Source organism: Pundamilia nyererei, unplaced genomic scaffold, assembly GCF_000239375.1.
Source record: "Pundamilia nyererei isolate P.nyererei 1_Seehausen unplaced genomic scaffold, PunNye1.0 scaffold00003, whole genome shotgun sequence".
NCBI classification, from domain to species: domain Eukaryota; kingdom Metazoa; phylum Chordata; class Actinopteri; order Cichliformes; family Cichlidae; genus Pundamilia; species Pundamilia nyererei.
The window spans coordinates 6,863,361-6,883,572 of NW_005187404.1; the positions used below are offsets into that span (position 1 = coordinate 6,863,361).

Genomic DNA, 20,212 nt, shown 5'->3' on the forward strand with positions numbered 1-20,212 from the left:
CTTTCACATTTTGACCATCTGGAAAGCATCTGATTAGAAGTAGCTTCACTTTTCGGCATGAGAATGATCCTAAACGCACTGCCAATGCAGTAAAAGCATACCTGGACAGAAACACACAAAACGGAACACTATCAGTGATGGATTGGCCTCCCCAGAAGCAGTGTGGGATCATACTGACAGAGGAACAAAAGGCAGCCAACATCCAGTTTAGAGCTTTGTATGGCCAATACATGGCCAATATTTAGACCAATGTACTTCATATCTATCTATCTATATATCTATATATCTATATCTATCTATATATCTATATATCTATATATCTATATATCTATCTATCTATCTATCTATCTATCTATCTATCTATCTATCTATATATATATATATATATCATTAGCCCATTAATAGGTGTATCTTTTCCCTGTGGGTTTACCTTTCTCTATACATTCTCTAGCAGGCAGAACAAACGTACCATTTTTGTCCTCCGTGAACACGATTAATGAACAAATTCTAATTTGAACTCTGGCACCGGAGCATTCGCCCAAAGACAAACGATGCTGTGCAAATGATGGAGCCATTACAGAAATGGACTGATATTTATCTTTGTCATTGAAACCTTCATCCAGGGTCAGCAAAGACCAGCGATCTGGCCAAAACAAATGACTTTTGTAACTCGCTATTAGAAAAAATCTAAATCCAGCCTGGTTTTTGTTATTAAGTACCCACGTGACGGATTTCTGTAAGAACAGGATTCTACTTTCATTTTTCTGGTGGGTATGTGACAAAGAGCGCTGTCGGCTACGCTTCCACTGGAATTTGACTTGGCTGTGTACCACCTTTGTCAAGTATGCGGGTAACAATACAGCAAAATGTCAAGGCTGTGATTTCCTGTGTTGCCAAGAGCATGAGAGAAATCACATAGGACAAAAAAACAAAAAAAAACGCACGCTCTCTCTAACCCACCCACCCACTCGCACACAAATAGGTGATCAGTGCCTCCTCTTCTGTGAGGCATCGATCAAGGCAGGAGTGAAAAGTGAGGGAACAAACACAAAGGAAATGAAGCTCCATTTTATTTCTCTGAAAGACAAACAATGTCAAGATGTTTTGGTCAATATGTTCAACAACTGTCAGCGAACAAAAGGCTGTATAACAGCCCTGACAGCGCCTCACCTTATAGAGAATTTCTGCACTCTGAATACCTTTTCTTTGAGCACACAACAACAAGAAGCCTTCTGCAAATAATTGCAATCACTTAATTGCAAATAATAAAATCAGCAGGAAAGCGCTTACTAAAAAATGTGTAGCCTTGTCTTGAATACTGTTATGAATACTGCCACCCCTGGAAAATCTGGTGTCTGTTAGGAAAAAGCAATTGTTTGACAGAGGGATGCAATATTAGCAGGAATAAAATGAATAGATTCAATAATTACCATCTTATAAAGGCAGTAAAGTCATACTAAATGCAACAGTATAGACAATATATATATTTTTTAAATAATCTCAATATCCCAAAATGTTATAGACAGGTTCCCCCCCAAAAGAAGCAAAAAACAAACATGGAACAAGCTATTCTTCCAAGTGTATGTGGATGTTAGCTGTTAGGGTGACTACACGGTACACTGTAATTCCTTAATCCTTGCACGACAGCAATCAACTACAAGGAAACTGGTATTGCTATGTGCTACAGCTGGGTGAGCTCGAGGAGTGAAGTAGATTGTTCACCCACCTCTGCAGGCACTCAATGCTCATCATGTGCTCCATAAATCCAACAGCAGCTAGGCAGAGGGTGGGTAGAGATGCGCTTAATTCATGAACCTGGAGCACCAGGGGTAAAAAGGAAAAGCACGAGCACGATAAAATAAAGTTGACACAGCTGTGACATACAGGTGGCGGTGAGTGTTTAGTGTGTCACGCTTTTAATGCATGTGTGCGCGTGCTGTGGGTGGTGACAAACTGAAAAGAAAACTTGTCATCTCTAACGCTGCAATGGGAAGATTGTGAGGCAGGCACTCGAGGAGGAGAGGAGAGGAGAGGGAGATGCAGTCTGAATTCAAGTATAAATCAGACCAAGGGTGTTGTGTGGCGTTCAATCACTGTCCCGAGGAGACGGAAATATCCACTGAAAAATCACAGTGATAGATGGGCTACGAGTGAGTGGACGCTTATACAGCACATGAGCGAGCTGTTAAACTCATTAGCCTCTGTTAGACTGCCTACCCACACAAATTCTCAGCTGTTCAAAGGATTCACAAGTGAGCAGACGTTAATTCAGTTATGGGGGAGAAACGAGATGTGGGTGCATCAGATCCTTCTGGTTCACTCGATAGTTGTTCTGTGTACTCATCCAGAAACCCATACGTCCCTGATGCTTCTCTGCATGCGTATATGTCACAACAAAGCAGCTGCGTGCTCTGCATATTTCTCCCGGTTGTATAATGCCCCCCTCCTCACCTAAAACAAACCCCCAAAAAACAAAACAAAAAAAAGAAAGCGCACTCAGAAGCTATTTAGCATGACATATCTAAACAGCCCAGAAGGTCAAATACATCACAGCAGCAAAAAAACAAAGGAGACAAAGCCAGCAATCCCAGAGAATTGAGATTGTTTTAAGAAATGTATTTATAATGGAATAAAAATGTCAACATAAGAAAAATAAAGCATATAAAACATAGCAGCCAAACCGAGCCGTCTCTCAGTGGTCTCCCAGAGAAGGTCGCCCAGTGTTTCTGTGGGATTTGTTTTAATTCTTACTCTACTGCTCTTCGTGCCTTCAAGGTAATTGGCAATCTCATTCCAACTACGCTTGATTTAGCACCCCCTGTAAATGTTTTGAGTGTTTAAGAAGTTAGCACTGAGAGCAGCGAGAGCCTTCAAACTCTCATGAGTTTCTTAGGGACATTCAGCAAATGGATAGAAATACCTTTCATTAAAAAAAAACAATGAATTGTGGGTCTTCTTTCTTTGCCATCTGCTTGGCAATTTGATTTAAACCTGTTATTATATATGGAGCTACAGAAAGTGTACATTAACTGTTTGTGAGGATCCTGGGAATGACTCTGCATGGTGTGTGTCTGTGTGCGTTTAAATGTTTCCATTAAATCACTGCACACACCTAAGTGCGCATCTCTCTGTCCTATGAACATAATGAACACCAAATGAGTTTACTGCTGCAATAATAAAACACACATTACCGGGCACCTCCATGATTATATCGATGATTATACTGTAAATACACACAATTCTGTGGGTCGATAACACAGCAGCTCCTTACTGGAGGATTAGATGTACTGTATTTGAAGATGTGCAGAGTTTGTTGCCATGAATATGAAACGTTCATTTAAACGACAGAGTGATCAAAATATGTTGTGTTCTACTACAGGATGATAAATGATAATATGCATGAATTTCCAAGCATGAAAACCTGCAGATGAAAAAGGATGGAGGCAGAAAGCTTTCGTGGCTAATAAAAGAACAAGAGACGCTGCAGCGGTACCTTCAAGCTGTGTCGTGTTGGCAGCCTGGTTTTGAGGGATGGTGATTGACAGAACCTGATGGGCAGATTTAAAATGATGGGCACATCAAAGATAAGCAAGAAGCGGAGCAGACAGCTGGATGACCGTTGATTCTCGCTGTGAAACGGTCGGGCTATCGTACAGAAACACCTTCAAACCAGCCGGTACAGCAGGAAAATAAGCCATATGTCTCTGTAATGCGAGCAGAAAGTGAGGCGATTTTAAGACTCGTGCTGCTGGTGGTGGATTCTCACTTCTTCAAGTTATGGCTGACGCAAAGCAAATCAAGGTAACTGACTTTAATCATTTCAAATACTTTGGTAGTGGGGAAAGGAAAAATAAGTGTGTTTCAGCTCCTCCTGCATCACTTTGCATTAAATATCCGCCACGTTTTAGCCTGGTTAATGTATTCTAAGTTTGGTTTGGGGTTTTTTGCAAAAAATTATAGTATCAAAATGTCAGAGTGCACCCAGGCTGTCTCCTACGAGCAGTGTGTAAAATATCACTTTCAATAAAAGTTTAACTGCGCTGACATTTAAAACAAGCCAAGCCAACTGCTGATATAAAAATCCCTTCACTCTACCGAGGACTTTGTTTTTGGTTGGTTCTAATATATGCTGGGTTTGATACACATACTGAATATGTAAGCTGGAAAAAAAAAGAAAAAAAATGATGTCTTATAACTTACAATGGATATATTTGTAAGCAAGAGAGCATAAAGGGGACTGGTGCAAGGACAATAAATGGGTCAGACATGGAGGACAGATGGAGGAGAAAGTAATGTCAGTGCACAGAAGAGGGATGATATAAGAGGATGTCTCTGTGCATGTACGTTTGTGTGCGTAGACATCATGTTTTTAAGCAGGTATTCAAAAGAGAAAATCCTTCTTTAAATTGACTTGACTACCCTAGAACCACTTCAGGATGACTCATTCAGTGAGCACTGGCCAACACCTCTGGACATGCATCACTGTCTTTCAGAGATCCCAACAGTTAAAACATTTTTTAATAGAATATCACTACTATAAAAGGAGTCTTTGTGTCCGCATGTCTGTCCTTTTGTTTTCTATGTTCACATGAGTTTGCCGTCTTCTCAAGGCTGTGGTGCTTTCTTCAGCCACAAGATGATGCTTGTGGTTTTTGGCACTTTCAAAACAAAAGAACGTGAAGGTTGACCTTGCCTTAATCTGTCCATCTCTGCAGCTCTTCAGAGGCAATATACGTTCCTAGAGTAAATTGTCAGATAAAAAAAGGACCTTGTTTAAAGTTTTTTTGTTTTTTTTTAACAATAGAATAACAATATTCAGTACTGATAATCCAACAGAGGACAGAAATAATTTAAAAAGGAAAGAAAAGAAACAGCACAATGATAAATGACTGGAAATACTGCATAGTACAAATGCCCCGTAGCTGTTTTTGTCTGTCCTGTTTTACACAGTACAGAGGGCCACCAGGGACAGAACACAACGAGACAGACTCATCAGTTTTTCCTATGACCAAGGAAAAAGTTCGCCCAAGGAGAGATTCCAAAAACTCACTGCTGGCGGTCGCCTCAGGGGTAAAAGAAAGTCCACAGCATTGTCCTGTCCTTTAAGGATAAACTCTGGATGGCAGAATTAAAATGCCACATGATCTTTGATCCCTGGAAAGAAGAGAGGTGGCTGCTGGGAAAGGCAGTCCTGCTGGAATTGTGGGGCGTTATTCAGGTTCACTGCTATTTGTGGTCTTGTCCCATTCTATGCTCTCCTCACTGTGAGTGGGAGATGGGAGGGCCCCTGGGCCCCCTGTGGGGCGCATCCTCAGTCCTTGGAAGCGTCTGCACTCGGGACAAATGCGGATGTGGCTGCACCCCCTCGCGACCAGGGCAGCCTCCTGCGCCAGTCTGTGGGAAAGGGGTTCAGGCAGTCCCGTGCCCCCGCACAGTTTTCCGTTGCTGAGGCTGACAGCGGCAGCTCGCGCCCGACGTTCCTCCAGAGGTAAGGGCCGTGGCCGCAGCATCGACGCCGCCCGGCGGCGCCTCGCCTGCAGGCTGTCGCGACACAGAACGATCCCCTGGAGCTCCCGCAGCATCTCCTCGCACACTGACTGCTGCAAGCACACACACGGGAAGAAAACAAAGATAGGGCAGAGGGGAATAAGAGAGGGAGAGAAAGAGAGAGAGGCCAGACAACTCACTGACTATGGGCTCGATCAGGACAGACGGAGTGACATCAAAGACACACAACAGATACATTTCAGGGTTATGTTCATAATAGGGAAATTGCATGGGCGACAGACAATAGGGTGGTGTAGACTGAGCGGCCAGCAGTGAAATCAGCGACACATATAATACACACGGGCTTGTTAAATTTACTTTTCACATCCACAAGTGTAGCACACGCATTTCATCGCCGGCACTGGTGATCAAGTGATCCGCTGGGTGTAACACAAGGATATAAACTCAAATAATCGCAATCACAGACGTGACACCGCAGCTCAAGCACAAGACGGAAAAGAAACTCATCACCAATCCACACAAGCTGCACACGAACACTGTACAGATGCACACAGGCGTAAATCCAGATGCACAAATGTGAACGATACATATATAGACCCGCACACACAAACACACACAGGGTTCACAATTTAGAGTGAGACATCAATCTGTACTGCTCCAAAAGAAGAAATCACATGAGTGGGTTTTTGACTTTCTGAATGTTTATTGAGTTAAAATCACAGTGCCAAATAGTAATTCAAGTATCTGTTAAAGAAATCACATCGGAGGTAATGATATCACTGCATGCACATTTTTCTCTGATTCTTCAAGTCATCTTTTGTGGTTGACAGCAGTCCTCCCTCATGAATATCGCAGGAGAGCCCCTTCCACTAGCACTAAACTCATCTGTCTATTGTGAAAAATAAATAAATAAATAAAATCCTCCAAACAGCAGAACATCTGGATGCTGAGGACACTCAGGTTGCTTGCTAGTCCTCTCTCCAGATGAAGCTACATTCAAATCATATTTTCATACTGGATTACAATACCACACACTTTCAGCATAATTTTCAAAAGCACTTTCAACTTTCGCCAGTAAAAAAATGCATCTAAATTCCTTCCTTCCTAAAAATAATTAGAAAAAAATATTTTTAAAGTTGCTGTTTAAGAGGTTGTAATAATGCAGGTCTGTCTTCAGCCTCAGAGGCCAGCTAATGTGCTGATGCAGTTTGAAATATTTGCATTATTGGCTGGTGATTTTGCTTCTGTATCAGCAACTTTCAAATCATAGCGTGGCACTTTTAAGTGTTTCAGGTGTCATTTATCATTGTTTTGTCCCCTGTTACTTTGAATAACCAACATTGTGTGACCGAGCTGTAGCAACTCTTGGTCCTGACATTTCCAAAAAGCAGTCTTTTTCTTTTTGCTTCCAAAACAAATCTGACGCCCTTGCTTGAAGTCCATTCTTAGCGCAAAGTTCTAGTTGACTGCCACGACTAATCCTCTACTGTCCATATTTCAACTTTTGATGGTGAGAAGGACATGTAGTTTTTGACAATCGTGGACACAACAGCGAGTGTGTTTTAAATAAGGTCACTAGATTAAGGCTGAGATAAAGATTTGCAGCACCCTGTAAATATAACTAAAACAAGATCTTTTTTTTTTTACTGTACAGTTTGATTATTCTGTGTAATATATATATGATACGAATGGATGCTTCTCTGCTATGAATACAAAAAACACACGAGGTATTACTTTGGTTTGTGCTCATAACTTCCTGTCAAAGCTGCGCACTGTGGAAAAGCCTAGCAGCTCCGCGAGGGGGAAGGTGCCAGGGAGGGGAGAGGGAGACAAAGCAGATGCAGGTTAGATAGCCCTCTCTCACCTCATTTCCTGGCGCGTGCCTTAACATCCAGACAAACTCCAGCACTGCCATGAAGATTGCCACCAGCAGGCCACACACCAGCACCACAAAGATGCCACCGATGTTCTCCATCCCTAGACCTGGAGAGATGCCGGGATTGGGCGGGATAAGCGTTTTCTGGGATCATCAACCAAGATGTGGATTTAACTGCAGAGACAAACCTTTAGCACGGTGGTCCTCCTCTTTTGGACACTTGCCGCCATCCCACCACTTCCTCTTCAGGATCTCCAAACGATTGTCCTCTTGCAGTTTGAGGATGGCTAGGTCGAACTCGTCACGGTACACTGACCCTGAAGGGAAGAGAAAAGTAAATGAGGGACACGGTACAAACGAAGAGGGACATTTCCTTGACTTCTTCTTCTTCCTTTTCCTCTGGTATGCCATGGCAAATGTGAGAGCGCGTCACTTCACCACGCTTCGCCCGAACCAACAAAATGAAGATTTCAAACCTGAGATTAAGGAGCTTACAATGATCTTCCAATGTTTTACAGGTCACGGCGCCATCATCCACTAAAAAGACGGCTTATCTATCCTTTAAACATCAAAGGAATGGAAATTAATCTGTTTACTTTAAGGTGTGTTTGACTCAATCTGAGATCAAAGTGTAAGTAAACCCCGTGTTTATACTCTTGGAGCAGCGAGCGTCGCGCAGAAACTGTTTCACATTTCACAGGAACAATATCTCAAATTCCCTCGCTCTTGTCCTCACTTTTCCCATCACAGCATGGCAACAGCTGCTCTATTAAAATCTAGCATTAAAGCTCTCTTAGTTTCTCCCTTTTTGCATCATTTTGCCCCATGATAGCAGCTAATGGTTTGGCTTTGCTGAGGCTTTACTTTTTTATTCAACTCTCCAATGTGACGTTTATGGTGTATCCTCCAACTAATGCCTCTGCTCTTCATTCCCCTTCTTAGCGAAACTAAGAAGGGGAATGAATTATACAGCACATTTAAGCGAAACCATCAGCTCTCTCCTCCGTTGACTTCGTTTTACACTAACTGCCTTGCCCCCGCATTACACCGGCAAACTGGCTTCTGTCTCTCTGCGGCTTGTATCAGATGTTTCAACTACTTGACCAAGTTCCTCCTTCTTTTGCTTATCCGTCACTTTCAAGTGTCCTCCAATTTTCAACACTTTGTCCTCCACTCACCCAGCGGCATGCCGATACCATAGCCCTTAGTGTCCAACAGTCCTCCAATCTGAGTCAGGTTGCAGTTCCTCTGGCGGTAGTACTCATTCATCGTGCTCTCCAGCAAGTAGGCGTAGTTAGAGTTGAGGACACGGGCGATCCCCTCCTCTGTGCTCTTCACAAACACGCTGGGCTGCTTTGATTGCATGAAGTTCCACATGCGCTGGTACGTCTGGTAGCGGGAGTTCTGCACAGGCGTGAAAGAGCAGATAAGATCAGAAGAAACAGGCACAGAGAGTGAGAGACAGTTAACAAAGCATCTCCTCTTCTGGTTTGGTTTGGTTTGCTTTTTTTTGGACTGATGGAGTGTTACATCAGAGCGCCCCCCCCCCCCCCTTTTTTTTTTTTTCTATTAGCGCACCTCTTTCCCATTTGAGAAACTTCCGAACAGAAACTTCACTTAACACCTCCACCTGTCTTTTACTTTCTCTCAGCCTGTCTTTCCTGAGTTATTTAAGGTCCAGTGGACTTGAAAGCGCCAAGGAATACAAGGCTAATATCTCTCTTCCCTTCGCCCAATATCATCCTTCACTGTCTCTCTCCCCTCTAACACCCTCTTTTTCTCCTGCTCAGTGTCTTTCTCTTTTTCTCGCTGAGGTCAAATCTCAAAAGATGAAAGAGGATAGCGTGGGACCTGGACGGTGCCCCATCTCCCCGAGGAGAAGGATATTGAATGGTTGTGGCAAAAAAGAGACAGGAAACAGATAAAACCTGTGGTTAGAGGAGGAAGACATAAAGGACAGGAGGGTGACGAAAAGGACAGCTGATAGCTGATCACAGATGACCCATTGACTTCCATGTGCTCTGAAGTGAGCCTGTGCCTACATACAGTGTGTATGTATGTGAGTGAAGATTTAGGAGGATAAACAATGTGGCATATACAGCAATGTGTGTAACTTCTAACCTGGAAGAAGGTCATCGTGGATCCACCGTGCATGGTGCCATATTCTATCGCCGTCTGATCTGCCAGATCATCTACTGACTCTATCGGTACCTCCATCCTCTGCACTGTTAGGAAGGCGGCCAGGTTGGCGGTGTAGGAGGAGATGATGATTAATGTGAAGGCCCACCTGTGTGGGAAAGGCAGCGGACAAGAACATATGTATTCACCTGCAAACGTATGTAAATGGGCAGGCTGACACATGAAGATAAATGATCTGGGTGGAGGTGTAGAAGGATTAAAATAACTGCGCACCTGAGAGGAGAAGACATGACAGGATATTCAGTAGATGATATGGCGGATGGATTAATGGGTGGATAAAGTTCTAGCTGCAAAGGCGGACAGACAGACACAAACGATGCCTCGTGTGCACACAAATGCACAATCTCACTCTTGAAATCTGGAATCAAGCTTCAAGAATGCGTTACTGATGAATTGCATTCCGTGATGGAGAAACCTGCGCATTGCACCGTGCATCTGGAGCCAATACTAACCACACTCCGCTCACACAACGTGTGGACAGAGCTCTAGGAGCAATGGTGGATCCTTGCTGCATGAAGCCTCCAACTGGGAACCAGAAGCTGTTGCCAAGCGAGTACTGGTTGATCAGCAGGTTGCAGCGTCCCTTTAAACAAGGGTGGGGGTTGTACCATTCATAAGGTGTCAGCCTGTGGGGAAAGAGAGAGTGGGAATGAAAGTTAGATTATGTATTCTGATAAGAGCAAAACTCAAGAGACGGGGAGTGAGAGGAATGGAGATAGGAAGAGGGATGAAGGATGACGAGAAAACAACTCAGTCAAGTGAGGACAAAGTCACCTTGGCTCTGCAGAGGGAGAACCAACCTGTGCTTCGCTTCTGCCTACTTAAACTGTGAGGATGCAGGCGGTGTAATTGGGGTGCTCAGATGTAGCTACAGTTCTGTGACAACTCTGTTCTGTGCTGGGTTGAACCAACGAGCCATGTGACTCACGTGGCAAAGATAGAATTTCTTTCTGAGTCACAAATAATTACAACAAGGATGGACAAGAAGATGTGGCAGAATTGACAAATAAAGTTGACTTGACTTGACTTGACAAAGTTCAAAAGAAGGACAAAAAACTTTAAACAACCCAGACGTTTAACATATTTCCCACTGTGATCACGGGTGGAAAAATTATTCTTAGTAAACACCTAAAAAAAGGAGTACATATATTATTATCTCCAAAACTGCTACGATTAAACCACCTCACCCAACATTTATAAATGATTTTCATATTACACCAAAGACCACCCGTAGAGCTATCTTTAGAAAACTGGTAAATTTGAAGGTCTTGGTACTTTTAATTTGATTCTGTAAGGTGCTGCAGAATTCAATTAGCATTTTCTTGCATTAAAGCATCTTCATTAGATATACTGTAACCTAGTAATATTTCCATTGCAAAGGAAATTATGATTTTCAGCAGCAGTTGTGGCAGTGCCATCCTTGACCAGCAGGTGGCAATGTGATGCTAGAGACCTGCCACTGGTGGGAGAACGTCTCTTTCTCTGTGATGTTCAAGATCAACCAGAGGCTAAAGAGAAGCGAGAGAACAAACACCTGTTTCCTCCGCCGTATATTGCCCAAAGAAACGTTTTTTTGTGTGCTTTTACTCTCTGTACCCAGTCCATTTGTTTGCCTCATTCTTCTCCTGTCTCTCGCTTATCTGTACAGACTGCATTTTATGGTTGAGCTCCTTACCTGGCCACCAGAAAGAGAATGCAACTGACAGCCAAGTAGGCCAGAAGCATGAAGAGCCAAACACCCGGTGAGAAGGGATCCAGGAAGGAGAAGTAGCCTGGCCTACGTCCCTGGAAGACAACACACACAGAATGACTGGTCTTCTTGGACATAAACTAAAGAAGGAAACATAGAAAAGGCGATGATTACTGCATTTCAGTTCTGTTTCCCTTTCTTCCCACCTCCAGTTCGGTGTGTGTTGACCAACATTTACTGGTGCCTGTGTAATTTGGAGAAGATGGAAAAGGTGACTGTGACCGCAAATAAACGGATTCTGATGCGATAAGCATAGGTTTTCCCTGTCCTAAACTGATAGCACTTTAATTATACGAATCTCATTTGCATGTAAACATTCAGATCAGCACTGTATGAAAGCGCAAACTCAGTCTCCCATGAACTGTCAATAGAGTGGCAGAGGCCTGTATGATAATACGACATCACTGATAAGAGGTTTATATCCCGCATTCCAACACTGAAAAAAAAATTCTCACAACTTCCAACAAGCTGTGATAGATACATTATTAGGTTTAGTCGTACAGAATAATCAGAGGTCAAAACTAACAAAAGGCAACATTTTTACTCTCTACAAGTCTGCATGTAGAGAGAAAGAAATGTCAAATAATCAGCTAAACCATTAGAACCACATTAAAGACAAATTCAATTCCATGACCTATAGTTGACTTGCAGTATGACCGGGAGTGGGCAGTGTACACAGGTGGAGGGGGATTAATAGCTCTGGCTTGGCTAAAAAGGCTAGTTGTGCTGAAGCAGCTGTGGGGTGTTGCATATAAATGTGCATTGGTAACCAGGAGATAACATGGCTAAAATGAGGTTGGCAGCCAGTAGAGCGATGGGAATATAGGGGCTAATTCCTAATGTTTCATTATGCAACATTGTCCTCTAAATGAAACCAATTACTGGGGAACCACAGTCAGGATGATTGGGCCCGCTTGTTTATATGTGTGTTTGTGCCTGCTCATATTTCACACGCGCACGCTAAGCTTACACCCTTCCCGACCAAATGTCAGCAGGGGAATATTAGCCATTTACACACAAGTGCACGTCCGCCGCCTGTTAATGACTATGAAATGGAGGTGGCTGTCAGGGCCAGCAGGACGCTTAGATAATGGAGGTGATCAAACAACCAACTGTCTAAGTGTTGCTATGAGAGGGACACGTTTAGTCGTGTAGAAATTCCTCATTGTCCATTTCTGTGTCAAAGGCACCGCCGTGGAGTCTACGTGAACAAGCCCAAATTGCATTTATGCAAAAAAAATAAAAAAATAAAAACTCAATTAAGTATTCCTGCCAGACCTCCTGCGTGCCAAAACGCTGCAGTAATACATTTCTGAGGCCCTCCAAAATTTAATTTGAGGCAAAGAGGTTGGAATTATTTTGGTGGGCATTTGTTATGATAAACGAATCCCCATTCAGAGTTGTGCGGAGATGAAAATTCATTAATGCGTCTGTAATCACTTGCATATTAGCCCGACTGAGTAAAATAGGAGTGGTGCAGAAAGCAGGAGAAGCAGGGGGAGAGAGTTGCCGAATAACTCTGAGCAAGATTCGAATCAGCCTGCCACTCATAACGTATGTCAGTCCACGTTATAGAGTGTAATTGCTTATGACGATGGCGATAGCTGTCTGAGAATGGAATAGTGCAGAGCTGAAACACACAATGGCCATGTCAGAGGTATAGATTCATGTTGTAAAGTGAGCATCAGTGCCAGGCTGCCTTCGGTTGGCACTGGCATTACTGGAGTAGCAGTAGTATGTGCTGACATGAGTCCTCCTGTTTTGCTGGTCCAGTTTGATGCATGCTGACCCAGCGCTTCGTGAACCGCTGGGCATGCTCGTCCACATGTTAAGTTTTCACCAAGGTGCTATTATTAAGATAAAGATCACTGCAGAGACGTGGGACTAGTGTGCTAACAGATGGCAAAGTGAAGGTGCAAGAGAGCAACTCAGAAATAGAGACGGAGAGAAAGCTAGGACGAGACAACAGGAAGATTACAAGGACAACAGGAAAACAGTAGGAGGTTTGCTGCTTAGAAAGCTCGACTTTGCTGCTTTTATGTATTGGCTTTGAGACTAAGGGACAAAAGTGTTTTACTTTTTTTTTTAAGAGTTAGAAACTGGAACAATCCATAGCTGGAGTAGACAAATCAATGAGCACACAAAGCTTCAGATAAGCTAAATGGAAACTGCATGAAAATGTTTTCAAATCTGTGTGCACATTTCCAAAGATAAGATAGTTTATTCAGTTTTTTTCTGTATTAAAACATTTTAGATTAAACTAAGGACTAGAAAGAGCAAGCTTAATGAAACTCTATTTAATGATGATCTCGTGACATGGAAAAACATGGTGTGTGATCACTCGACTAAAGCTCCACACAGCTCAGCAGTGCTTTAACACCCTCAGGGCTTTTATTTTACCGTGCCAACTTTACTGTTTTGGCTCACTCGCGCTGATCTTAACTACCTTATTTCCTCTCTGCTCCTGTTCTCATGAATACAATCTGCACCACAATAGCAGAGCGTTTAACAGCTAAGGAGCCATATTTCACCCCTCGGAGTTGGTGTGGACCAAACCAGCGGTAAAGCAATGACTACTGGACTTACATTTGACAAATTGCTGGAAAGGGAAATGCAAGTGAATGCTAATGGTACTTGGGACCTGTCGGATGGGTAAATAGGCAGCTGTTTTCTAACATATTGGATATACCACCTTTATCAAGTGCTTAATATGTAAATGCTCGCTGTGCTGCCAAAAGAAATCAATCAAGATGGGTTCAAAATTGCTGTGCCACAAACTGCTGTGCGAACCACTAAACATTGTTTGAGGAGAAGTGCCTCACGGGGCAGGGTGACTCAGGATTTCCAGTGATGTAAGGAAATTGTAAAGTAGAACATATACAAGGGTTTACCTATTTTTCATTCATTTATTCATAAATAAATTATGCATGCAAATACTAAATATTTTTAGTAATTTCTCAGAGACATACTTTACATCACAATCTTATTTAGGTGGTCCAGTCTCTCTTTATATTGGACGATGAGTCTGTGTGTGCATGACAGACTGTCAAGAACCTGTGTGTTTGTGTGTGTGCCTGTGTTTCTAATCTTGTCAGCAGCTGTCTAAACTGTCAGTCATCCACAGCAGGGCAGATACAGTATGTGCTTGGGCAACTGCACAGGGAGCACCCACCACTCAGCACAGAAAAGCACATTGACTGCTTGCTAAGGAAAGCACAGCATCCGTGACTAATCCAGTAGTTACTGTTAAATAGAAGATATACACTCACTGGACTCTATATGAAGTACACCCTGCTAATACTGGTTTGGACCACCTTTTTGCCTGCACAAGTGCCTTAATTCCTCATGGTGTAGATTCAGCAGGGTGCCTGAAATATTCATCAGGGATTCTGGTCCATAATGACATCATAGCACCGCTAACGTTCTGCAGATTTGTCGGCTGCACGTCGTGATGAAAATCCCCCATTCCACCACATCTGTAAGGTGCTCTATGGGATGGAGAGCTGGTGACTTTTGGGGGTCATTTAAGTTCAGTGAACTCATTGTGATGTTTAAAACCAGTTGGTGTTTAAAAAAAGAGCCAAGAAAAATATCTTCCACACCATTAGACCATCATGAGCAGCCTGAACCATTGACAGAAGGGAGGATGGAGCCATGCTTTTGTTTCTGTACCATTCGAATATTGCAGTAGAAATTATACCGAACAATGTTCATCTAGTAAGCTGGTGGAAACTGTGGCCTCATTTTCCTGTTCTTCGCTGACAGGAGTGGGTGACCCGGTGTGATCTTCTGCTGTTGTAGCCCATCTGCTTCAAGGTTAAATGTGTTGTGCATCGGCTGATTAGATATTTGCATTAACAAGCCTTGACTGTACCTCACAAAGTTGCCGATGAAGTGTAGACTAGAACTAGAAATAATTAACAAAGTAATAAAATATAAACAGAGTACACCAAGGACCAAATTAGATGTTTACTGGATGAGTGTCTCTTCACAGCGTAAGTACTTGCTGCCATATTTGAATGATTTTTTATCAGAGTCAGGGGTATCATTTTATAGCAGTTTTATGGCCATGTTAAGATGATATATATGGGATGAGGCAAATCCCAGGAAGTAAAATAATACACCTGTGGCACAGAGGGCAAAACATCCTCTAAGACCTGCTTTTATGAGTCCATCTCAACAAATAAAATAGTGAAAAATTGCTGCCTTTTTTAGTAGCAATGTGTCCTTTTTTCATCTCAACACACAGATGAAAAACTCATTCATTTTACCTTGCACTGCCCTTGTTCTCTCTCAACTTCCCGCTGTCCCTCCATATTTCCCGCTTCTCCCCCTCTCCGTTACTCTCGGGGGACTGCCTACATGCCAGGAGGGTGGCAGAGGGAGCCGGTGAGGTTATCCAGTTGAGGATTTCACCTAGTCATCTTTCCTCTTGGTATTCATACCACACCGTTGCCCCCTGAGGCTTCCTGCCTGAACACTGACTCACCGAAGGAGACTTCCCATTGTCATTTCAGCTCTCACACTCTCGTCGCTCACTTCCTTGCTCTCATTTCTCCATCTTCCCTCATGTCCTTCTACCTATTTCTTGCTTATTCTCTTTTATGTTGTCTTTCTTCCTGTCCCTCCCTGTGTCTCCCCATGTTCTGCCACCCCCCCAAGCTCTTTGATAATGTGTGTGCATTTCTAATTGTGTTAGAGCTGCCAGTTGTTACGGCTGCTGAGATGGCCGCGGGGGCAATCTGTGGAGAGCAGTTGATTTGGCTGAGGTCACAGGGTCATATTCATAACAACATCCTGCTGCCTCTTGAGCTCACCGGGTTGTCTGGCTTTATGTCTGAGTGAGTTGCACACAAACAAAGCTGTGCTTTTGTGTTTGCTGAAACTCTTCTAACATAACTAAAAAAAAAAACCCCCACATCACTACTAGTTTTAGGGTTACTTTCAAAATAAAAGAATAAAACTTCCAGTCTGGTGCAAAAGTCTCAAGACACCCCTTATTTCTTTGTATGTTGCTAGGAAAATGGGAAATAGGTAGAGCGGTTTAATGAAACATGTGCATCCACGGAAATACAATCTAAAAGGCAAAAACATTCCTAACGAGCTTGAAAGTCAATATTTGATATGAGCAGCTTTATTCTTCACCCTGAACTTTCTCCTGAGGAGTCTTCAGGAATAGTTCTCCAGGCTTCATGGAAAATATTCAAAGCTCTTCTCTTGATGTTGGCTGCGTTTGGTCTGTTCTGTATCAAGATGATCCCACATCTCAAACCAGTCTGAGATGATCTGACATTTGTGACGCGACACATTATCCTGTGGGAAGGAACCCGCAGAGGATGAATGCACAACGGTCATAAAGGGATGGACATGGTCAGCAACAATACTCAGTTTGTACTAAAGGGACCAAACGATGATAAGAAAATATCCTCCACACCATCACACTACCAGCATGCTGAACCTGTATCATTAATTGGCTCAGTTTCTTTATGCTAGTTGAGAGGAGTGGGATCTCAGTATCGTCTTCTAACCCATTCTGATGCCCAGTTTTTAACTTCAACAGGTCTTTTTTTAGAATATCTACATCCTTAAATGTATGTAGCTGCTGCATGTGAGTGGCTGATTAGAGCCTGTGCATTAATGAGCAGTTGCACAGTTGTACCTAAGCACATATATACACAATTTAATGATATTACACAACCTACTGTTTAGTGTTAAATTTAATATTGATTTATTATGGAAAAAAACTGCATTTAAAAATAACCCTAAATAACATAACTGGTAAGTTTTTAAATTCCACGAGCTGCGTCTGTGTTTCTGTGCACAGGGTTTCATTTGTTTGTGTAATTTTGTCTGAGGACTTCTGTGGCCAGTGAGTCAATAAAGCTCGTTATACTACGCTCTACCCTCAGGGCAGCTGCTGAATCTGACACAGCTTCTACACACCCCTAATTAACCCCTATGTCTAATTAAGTGGCACTCTTTCTCTTATACACACAAACATGCACACATCCACTCATATACCCTGTTACACAGTCAACGAATTAATGGAGAAGGAACTGGCACAGATTTAAAGACGCTCACAGTGCTGGGATTTTGGCATGCAGCATATGGTTTTTATATTGTACAGATGATGAATGCAAGACAACGAAAGGTTTTTATGAGATGAAGCTGACAGTCGCTTTAGGTAGTGTCTGGGTTCATAACCGCAGTGATTCATATTGCACCGGCTTCTCTTTGATTTGTGTATGAAGCAAATCCGTTTTATTTATAGGGCCTGAAGCTACATGCATGTCAAATACCCCACCATATAAAATACACTAAATGGCCTCGAATAGCACCCAACTACAAATCCCCAACCAGACAAGACATTCAGGCGAGACAGTTGAAACATATAGACAGGTAGTGCTCTTCTTATGCAGGCAAGATGCAAGCTGTCTGGATTTTTTTTAGTTTTATTTATTGCAGAGTCAGTGTCCCAGAAATGATAACAGACAGCGGTCCCTTCAGAGAATAGCATGAAGACACAAACTCATTTGACAGGTGATTAAATTTTCTCATTTGCTGCAATTTTGAACACTCCACAGAAAACTTGTCTGTGACAGTTGTTGTAGTGGCTGGGTGGGTGGTGTGGAGGGCAAGGGAGGGGGTTTGGGGTGTGGGTGGGGTGGAGGCAGTGAAGCGTTAGTTCAACGCTGCACCTGTGTTTCAAACAGGAAATGTACATTTTCAGCAGCTTTGTAACAAGATTACGCCTGACGTTAAAGCTATCGCCTTCACTGAAAAGAATGTAAATGTGTGCTTTGAACGCAACAAACATAAAATAAGAATAAATAATGAAAGTGAAAAAACTGTGCGTGTGTCTGTGTGTGTGAGAGAGAGCGAGAGTAAGAAAGACATGCAATACTTGTGACAAAGAAGAGAAATGGAGATTAAACTGGCGATAGTGTGCGGATAATTAATACCCAACAGGCAGCTGTATTTTATTGCATTCGCCATTCTTATTGATTGGACTGAAATTTTCATTTAAAGTTTGAAATAAGCAGTATACCCCCTTGTAGAAATCACTGTGCCTCAGATCAATAGTCAGTGGATTAGAACTAAACAAGTGCAGTCACAGAAATTCAAATATCGAATTTTAGAGCATGCTAAGGGACCACTCTGAATCGGATCTAAGAAAATGCCACGGGGCAATGAGAAAGTAAAGACAGTGTGAGGAAATGAGGGACAGAGAAAGAGACAAAGAGAGATGATACCTGCACTTATGCCTGTCTTCTTTCCCTCTTATCTTTTCACCTTCCTCTACCGACTTCACACATCTTATCTTAATAGAAACCGCTTTACTCAGGAATTTCAACTGGGTCAAGTCTCTGCTAATTCAACTATTTGGCTCTGTGTGCCAACCCTGTGGGACATAAGCTCCATATCATATCCTCAGGCTGCCACCCGCCTGCCTGCTTCCCAATTCAGAGGTCACATGCTGCCCAGCAGCCCATTTAACGTAGCACCTGCTGTGAACGTCGATTGATTCTCCCCAACTGTTGCCGCTCAATTGAGTGCCTCACTGCCTCACCTATGGGTACTGTGCACAGACTATGGGAAGGTGACACGGTGGGAGATTTACAAGTAGTGGAGACAGGAGCAAGATGGAATGGGAATGTGAGTAAAATGCCCCTTTGGGATGCTACACTAATGTTAGCCTGCGCACGCGCTAGATCACCTCAGCACGGACTGTGGCCAGTGCTACTGTGGCCCCCACAGTGTCACCTTGGGTTTTGGGGGAGGACTGATGATTAATGGGCCACTAAGTGCGCAAACACCGGCTCATTTCCACCAGCACTGCTGTTGTTTCGCTGTTTCTTGCTTGGACTTGCTCTCTGCAGAGAATGGAGGGCATTGCTTGTGAGAATAAGATGGCGAAATCCAATCAGAGAACAAGCAGAAAACAACTGTGAAAGTGTTACATTTATCATTCAGTTCACACCATAAAATGAGCCATCTGGTGCTGGCAGAATGAGGTGGGGGGTGGGGGGCACGGAAACAAAAGGAGGAAATGGGTGGACAAAGGAAAAATGAAAAGAACTTGACACAGAGGAGAAGGATGAAGTGGCAAGTAATGTCGGAGGACAGGGGTAAAGCAGGAAGAGGACCCATGAAAAAACGCAGATGAAAGGGAAAACGAGTAGCTGAGAGGTAAAGAGGCAATAAGGTGTAAAAGGGGAGAAGTTGTGGAGGAATTTAAACGGACTAAGAGAGAGAAAAAGACTCTACAGGCCAGAAGGCAGAGTGCTTCTTTTCCAGGCATTAGACATGCCTGACAGCCTGCTGTGGTTTATCCGCAAGCTGTATGAGAGGCAGTTCGATCAGGTATAATAGGTGTGTGCGGGGGGACTTAACTCACCAGGTGGACGCGGTACATGATGCTGATACCAAGGGTCATGAAAGGCTTGGAGAAGTCAATCACCTTTTCACGCTCTGCTGTGATGGTCAGGCCTGCGACTGCCAGGTCTGCTTTCTGCAACAGGATAAGTAGTATTACTGCATGAAAAGTCCAACTCACACACAGCACAGCTCCGAGGCATGGCGTAGTGTTTGTGACATACCCAATAATTTGAAGATTTTGAAAAAAAAGAAAGATGAGGATGACATAAGAAGTGGGCTACTGGTTTGCTAATTCCCTAATAATGCCCTTTTTGTATCCTCTAGGCTTTTTGTCCACCAATACGGCTATCCGTGATGGGGATAATCCAGCACTGGCATTGTGTGTGTGTTTGTGTGTGTGTGTGCAGTGCACGAGAGAGCTCAGGGTAACCATTGTGGCTGGCCAAGGGAGCACTGTCAAGACAAATCACTCGACAAAGCAGAGGCTAGTAAAACACACA

At 43.1% G+C, this 20,212-nt stretch overlaps 1 protein-coding gene across 1 annotated transcript in view; it reads right to left on the reverse strand.

Moving 5' to 3' along the window:
* Nucleotides 1–1,298: 1,298 nt before the first annotated feature.
* LOC106456192 (glutamate receptor ionotropic, kainate 4-like) overlaps nt 1,299–20,212 on the reverse strand; it is a 24,713-nt gene continuing 5,799 nt past the window's right edge. The window contains exons 3-10 of the mRNA XM_013910440.1: nt 19,732–19,845; nt 11,259–11,368; nt 10,036–10,209; nt 9,506–9,671; nt 8,563–8,788; nt 7,573–7,701; nt 7,373–7,491; nt 1,299–5,600 (exon numbers count right to left, since the gene is read on the reverse strand). Of these exons, the coding sequence (XP_013765894.1) occupies nt 5,211–5,600; nt 7,373–7,491; nt 7,573–7,701; nt 8,563–8,788; nt 9,506–9,671; nt 10,036–10,209; nt 11,259–11,368; nt 19,732–19,845 (1,428 nt within the window). The 3' untranslated portion in view covers nt 1,299–5,210. The remainder of the gene's footprint in view (nt 5,601–7,372; nt 7,492–7,572; nt 7,702–8,562; nt 8,789–9,505; nt 9,672–10,035; nt 10,210–11,258; nt 11,369–19,731; nt 19,846–20,212) is intronic.